General features: G+C 55.9%; 2 protein-coding genes across 2 annotated transcripts in view; both read left to right on the top strand.

The window, feature by feature from the left end:
* LOC123749789 (protein O-mannosyl-transferase TMTC2) overlaps positions 1–7,500 on the top strand; it is a 918,506-nt gene that overhangs the window by 191,390 nt on the left and 719,616 nt on the right. The window lies entirely within an intron of this gene.
* LOC138350834 (serine-aspartate repeat-containing protein I-like) overlaps positions 6,986–7,500 on the top strand; it is a 5,924-nt gene continuing 5,409 nt past the window's right edge. Inside the window, exon 1 of the mRNA XM_069302273.1 lies at positions 6,986–7,500. This exon is cut by the window's right edge and continues 464 nt beyond it. Coding sequence (XP_069158374.1) covers positions 6,986–7,500 — 515 coding nt within the window.

The following is a 7,500-nucleotide window of genomic DNA, read 5'->3' as shown; positions in this document are numbered from 1 at the left end:
CACACCACAAACCACAGAAACACGCCACAAACCCACAGAAACACACCACAAACCACAGAAACACCCCACAAACCACAGAAACACACCACAAACCACAGAAACACGCCACAAACCACAGAAACACGCCACAGACCCACAGAAACACTCCACAAACCACAGAAACACCCCACAAACCCGCAGAAACACACCACAAACCACAGAAACACGCAACAAACCACAGAAACACGCCACAGACCCACAGAAACACGCCACAAACCACAGAAACACCCCACAAACCCACAGAAACACACCACAAACCACAGGAAAACGCCACAAACCACAGAAACACGCCACAAACCACAGGAAAACGCCACAAACCACATAAACACACCACAACCCACAGAAACACCCCACAAACCCACAGAAACACGTCACAAACCCTCAGAAATGCCCCACAAACCACAGAAACACGCCACAAACCCACAGAAACACGCCACAAACCCACAGAAACACGCCACAAACCCACAGAAACACGCCATAAACCCACAGAAACACGCCACAAACCACAGAAACACGCCACAAACCCTCAGAAATGCCCCACAAACCACAGAAACACTCCACAAACCACAGAAACACGCCACAAACCACAGAAACACCCCACAAACCCACAGAAACACGCCAGAAACCACAGAAACACCCCACAAACCACAGAAACACACCACTAACCACAGAAACACACCACAAACCACAGAAACATGCCACAAACCCACAGAAACACGCCACAAACCACAGAAACACCCCACAAACCACAAAGACACACCACAAACCACAGGAACACCCCACAAACCACAGAGACAAGCCACAAACCACAGAAACACAGCACAAACCATAGAAACACCCAACAAACCCACAGAAACACGCCACAAACCCACAGAAACACGCCACTAACCAGAGAAACACGCCACAAACCACAGAAACACGCCATAACCCCACAGAAACACGCCACAAACCACAGAAACACTCCACAAACCACAGAAGCACCCCACAAACCACAGGAACACCCCACAAACCACAAACCACAGAAACACAGCACAAACCATAGAAACACCCCACAAACCCACAGAAACACGCCACAAACCCACAGAAACACGCCACAAACTGCAGAAACACCCCACAAACCACAGAAACACACCACAAACCCAACACAAACCACAGAAACACGCCACAAACCCACCACAAACCACAGAAACACACCATAAACCACAGAAACACCCCACAAACCACAGAAACACTCCACAAACCACACAAACCACAGAAACACGCCACAAACCACAGAAACACACAACGAACCCACAGAAACACGCCACAAACCACAGAAACACTCCACAAACCACAGAAACACGCCACAAACCACAGAAACACGCCACAAACCACAGAAAGACGCCACAAACCACAGAAACACGCCACAAACCACAGAAACACTCCACAAACCACAGAAACACGCCACAAACCACAGAAACACCCCACAAACCACAGAAACACGCCATAAACCCACAGAAACACACCACAAACCACAGAAACACGCCACAAACCACAGAAACACGCCACAAACCACAGAAACACCCCACAAACCACAGAAACACGCCATAAACCCACAGAAACACGCCACAGACCACAGAAACACACCACAACCAAGAGAAACACCCCACAAACCACAGAAACACGCCACAAACCACAGAAACACCCCACAAACCACAGAAACACGCCACAAACCCTCAGAAACACGCCACAGACCACAGAAACACACCACAACCAAGAGAAACACCCCACAAACCACAGAAACACGCCATAAACCCACAGAAACACCCCACAAACCACAGAAACACGCCACAAACCACAGAAACACGCCACAAACCACAGAAACACCCCACAAACCCTCAGAAACACACCACAAACCCACAGAAACACACCACAAACCACAGAAACACGCCACAAACCACAGAAACACCCCACAAACCACAGAAACACCCCACAAACCCACAGAAACATGCCACAAACCCTTAGAAACACATCACAAACCACAGAAACACCCCGCAAACCACAGAAACACCCCACAAACCACAGAAACACCTCACAAACCACAGAAACACGCCACAAACCACAGAAACATCTCACAAACCACAGAAACACGCCACAAACCCACAGAAACACGCCACAAACCCACAGAAACACGCCACAAACCACAGAAACACCCCACAAACCACAGAAACACCTCACAAACCACAGAAACACACCACAAACCACAGAAACACACCACAAACCACAGAAACACGCCACAAACCACAGAAACACACCACAAACCACAGAAACACACCACAAACCACAGAAACACGCTACAAACCCACAGAAACACGCCACAAACCCACAGAAACACGCCACAAACCACAGAAACACCCCACAAACCACAGAAACACCTCACAAACCACAGAAACACCTCACAAACCACAGAAACACACCACAAACCACAGAAACACACCACAAACCACAGAAACACCCCACAAACCACAGAAACACACCACAAACCACAGAAACACACCACGAACCACAGAAACACACCACAAACCACAGAAACACACCACAAACCACAGAAACACGCCAGAAACCACAGAAACACGCCACAAACCACAAAAACACTCCACAAACCACAGAAACATAGCACAAAGCAACACAGGGAATTAAATGTGCTTTAATCCCACTGGTCGTGGCTGTCCCTCCTCTTTAATGTCCAAGGCACAGGCTGCCTCCTACTCCTCTATCCCTCTCCTCCTCCTATTCTTCCTCCTCAATCCCTCTCCTCTTTTTCTCTCGCTCTTCTTCCCTTTCCTCTCCAACTGTGACACTATTCTTTTATTCCTTGAGTCTCCCGTTCCACAACCTTAAGACAACCCTTTCCTCGTTTTCTATATATTAGGATTCCCATTACTTTATTTTATTTTATATATACAAGAGTTGTGACAATCTTGTACAGGCAGCAGCACGCGTAGCGTCCCGGGCAGGATCTTAATGTTCCCCGGAATACGACCCGCCAAATCGTTTAACAACCAGGTACCCATTTTACTGCTGGGTGAACAGAGGCTACAGTTAAGGATTGGCGCCCAGTCAATCCTCCCCGGCCAGGATACGAACCCAGGTCATGCTCGTGAAGCGCCGCGGGCGAGTGCTTTACCACTGAACCACGCGGACTGTTTCCTCTTCTTTCTTATGAGTTCTAATATTCTATATATTTATATATGTAAAAGATAATGTCTGTCTGAACGAGGTCGTTAGGGAGGCCAGATGGTTTAGGACTTGCCTCACACAACTTTGCAAGATGACACAAGGAAGGTGTGGACGTGACATGGGCCAGTTGGAGTTGGCACCAATGCCACATTTTAAGAAATTTCGGCATCTATAGTGACCCCCCGTGCGATTTTTATGAAGTGTCTAATAGAGATTGTATTTTTGCTTAGTTATGTGGCAGTTTTAGTGCTTTGAAAAATTGCATTTCTGGAGAGAATGAGAACGATTTCTGAGAGTTATGCTGCAAGATTTAGAATCTTACATGATAGCGACATTGGTAGTAAGATTCTAACGGGAATTGACAAAGTTGAACAAGAAACAATGTTCATGGTTAGAAACAACACTTTTGTGACACAGACCGAAACTTGAGACTCAAATGAGTCACAGAAATGGCTGAGAAAAGATCTTCAGTGTAATTGTTATGAACAAGAGAAACAGACTTCCTGAAGTGCTTCAAGTTAATCAACAACTTTATATGTAAACACGAAATGAAAAGGCAGCAATCATTGTATTAAACTAGTAACGGTTGGAAAGGTTGGGGCTTAAGGTCTGAGATTCGACCCAGCATGCACATCTAGGTGCTTGCTGTTTGCTGTTTGGATGACCAAACGGTAAACATAGACGAGATGAAGCACCGAAATTATTGGGATCGTCTCAAAGCTCTCCAAATGTACTCACTAGAAAGGAGACGAGAGAGATACCAAATAATATACACATGGAAAATACTGGAGGGTCAGGTCCCAAATCTACACAGTAAAATAACAACATACTGGAGTGAACGATATGGAAGAAAATGTAGAATAGAACCAGTGAAGAGCAGAGGTGCCATAGGCACAATCAGAGAACACTGTATAAACATCAGAGGTCCGCGGTTGTTCAACGTCCTCCCAGCAAGCATAAGAAATATTGCCGGAACAACCGTGGACATCTTCAAGAGGAAACTAGATAGTTTTCTCCAAGGAGTGCCGGACCAACCGAACTGTGGTGGGTATGTGGGCCTGCGGGCCGCTCCAAGCAACAGCCTGGTGGACCAAACTCTCACAAGTCAAGCCTGGCCTCGGGCCGGACTTGGGCAGTAGAAGAACTCCCAGAACCCCATCAACCAGGTATCAACCAGGTCTTAGCCACCCCACCACCAGGACCACTGGCCCACCCTAGCCACCCCACCACCAGGACCACTGGCCCACCCTAGCCACCCCAACACCAGGGCCACTGGCCCACCCTGGCCACCCCACCACCAGGACCACTGGCCCACCCTGGCCACCCCACCACCAGGACCACTGGCCCACCCTGGCCACCCCACCACCAGGACCACTGGCCCACCCTGGCCACCCCACCACCAGGACCACTCGCCCACCCTGGCCACCCCACCACCAGGACCAATCGCCCACCCTGGCCACCCCACCACCAGGACCACTGGCCAACCCTGGCCACCCCACCACCAGGACCACTAGCCCACCCTGGCCACCCCACCACCAGGACCACTGGCCCACCCTGGCCACCCCACCACCAGGACCCCTGGCCCATCCTAGCCACCCTACCACCAGGACCACTGGCCCACCCTGGCCACCCCAACACCAGGACCACTGGCCCACCCTGGCCACCCCACCACCAGGACCACTGGCCCACCCTGGCCACCCCCACCACCAAGACCACTGGCCCACCCTGGCCACCCCACCACCAGGACCACTGGCCCACCCTGGCCACCCCACCACCAGGACCACTGGCCCACCCTGGCCACCCCACCAGGACCACTCGCCCACCCTGGCCACCCCACCACCAGGACCACTGGCCCACCCTGGCCACCCCACCACCAGGACCACTGGCCCACCCTGGCCACCCCACCACCAGGACCACTGGCCCACCCTGGCCACCCCACCACCAGGACCACTGGCCCACCCTGGCCACCCCACCACCAGGACCACTCGCCCACCCTGGCCACCCCACCACCAGGACCAATCGCCCACCCTGGCCACCCCACCACCAGGACCACTGGCCAACCCTGGCCACCCCACCACCAGGACCACTAGCCCACCCTGGCCACCCCACCACCAGGACCACTGGCCCACCCTGGCCACCCCACCACCAGGACCCCTGGCCCATCCTAGCCACCCCACCACCAGGACCACTGGCCCACCCTGGCCACCCCAACACCAGGACCACTGGCCCACCCTGGCCACCCCACCACCAGGACCACTGGCCCACCCTGGCCACCCCCACCACCAGGACCACTGGCCCACCCTGGCCACCCCACCACCAGGACCACTGGCCCACCCTGGCCACCCCACCACCAGGACCACTGGCCCACCCTGGCCACCCCACCACCAGGACCACTGGCCCACCCTGGCCACCCCACCACCAGGACCACTGGCCCACCCTGGCCACCCCCACCACCAGGACCACTGGCCCACCCTGGCCACCCCACCACCAGGACCACTGGCCCACCCTGGCCACCCCACCACCAGGACCACTGGCCCACCCTGGCCACCCCCACCACCAGGACCACTGGCCCACCCTGGCCACCCCACCACCAGGACCACTGGCCCACCCTGGCCACCCCACCACCAGGACCACTGGCCCACCCTGGCCACCCCATCACCAGGACCACTGGCCCACCCTGGCCACCCCCACCACCAGGACCACTGGCCCACCCTGGCCACCCCACCACCAGGACCACTGGCCCACCCTGGCCACCCCCACCACCAGGACCACTGGCCCACCCTGGCCACCCCCACCACCAGGACCACTGGCCCACCCTGGCCACCCCCACCACCAGGTCCACTGGCCCACCCTGGCCACCCCACCACCAGGACCACTGGCCCACCCTGGCCACCCCCACCACCAGGACCACTGGCCCACCCTGGCCACCCCCACCACCAGGACCACTGGCCCACCCTGGCCACCCCCACCACCCGGACCACTGGCCCACCCTGGCCACCCCCACCACCAGGACCACTGGCCCACCCTGGCCACCCCCACCACCAGGACCACTGGCCCACCCTGGCCACCCCACCACCAGGACCACTGGCCCACCCTGGACACCCCCACCACCAGGACCACTGGCCCACCCTGGCCACCCCAACACCAGGACCACTGGCCCACCCTGGCCACCCCACCACCAGGACCACTGGCCCACCCTGGCCACCCCCACCACCAGGACCACTGGTCCACCCTGGCCACCCCCACCACCAGGACCACTGGCCCACCCTGGCCACCCCCACCACCAGGACCACTGGCCCACCCTAGCCACCCCACCACCAGGACCACTGGCCCATCCTGGCCACCCCACCACCAGGACCACTGGCCCACCCTGGCCACCCCCACCACCAGGACCACTGGCCCACCCTGGCCACCCCACCACCCGGACCACTGGCCCACCCTGGCCACCCCACCACCAGGACCACTGGCCCACCCTGGCCACCCCACCACCAGGACCACTGGCCCACCCTGGCCACCATCACATGATGGGAAGACGAAGCATTTGGTTATCCATGATCTTTTGAAAGCAAATACATCGCTTGCGCCCCCCCCCCTCCACACCCCTCCCCCCAATCCCCTCCCTCCTCCCCCTACATCCCCCTCCCCCTCCTCTTCCTGGGGGGGGGGTAAAGAAGTTGGAGAGGCACACGTGGAAGGAAAATTTAAAATGGGAATTATCGCCTGAGTTATGATAGCGGGAAGGGCTGAGGAGCAGAGTGCACGAGTACAAAGGTGCAGAGTGCACGAGTACATAGGAGCAGAGTGCACGAGTACAGAGGAGCAGAGTGCACGAGTACAGAGGAGCAGAGTGCACGAGTACAGAGGAGCAGAGTGCACGAGTACAGAGGAGCAGAGTGCACGAGTACACAGGAGCAGAGTGCACGAGTACACAGGAGCAGAGTGCACGAGTACAGAGGAGCAGAGTGCACCAGTACAAAGGTGCAGAGTGCACGAGTACAGAGGAGCAGAGTGCACGAGTACACAGGAGCAGAGTGCACGAGTACACAGGAGCAGAGTGCACGAGTACAGAGGAGCAGAGTGCACCAGTACAAAGGTGCAGAGTGCACGAGTACACAGGAGCAGAGTGCACCAGTACAAAGGTGCAGAGTGCACGAGTACAGAGGAGCAGAGTGCACGAGTACACAGGAGCAGAGTGCACGAGTACACAGGAGCAGAGTGCACGAGTACAGAGGAGCAGAGTGC

Source organism: Procambarus clarkii, chromosome 47, assembly GCF_040958095.1.
Source record: "Procambarus clarkii isolate CNS0578487 chromosome 47, FALCON_Pclarkii_2.0, whole genome shotgun sequence".
Taxonomy (NCBI): Eukaryota; Metazoa; Arthropoda; class Malacostraca; order Decapoda; family Cambaridae; genus Procambarus; species Procambarus clarkii.
This window is presented reverse-complemented; position numbering and strand designations above follow the sequence as displayed.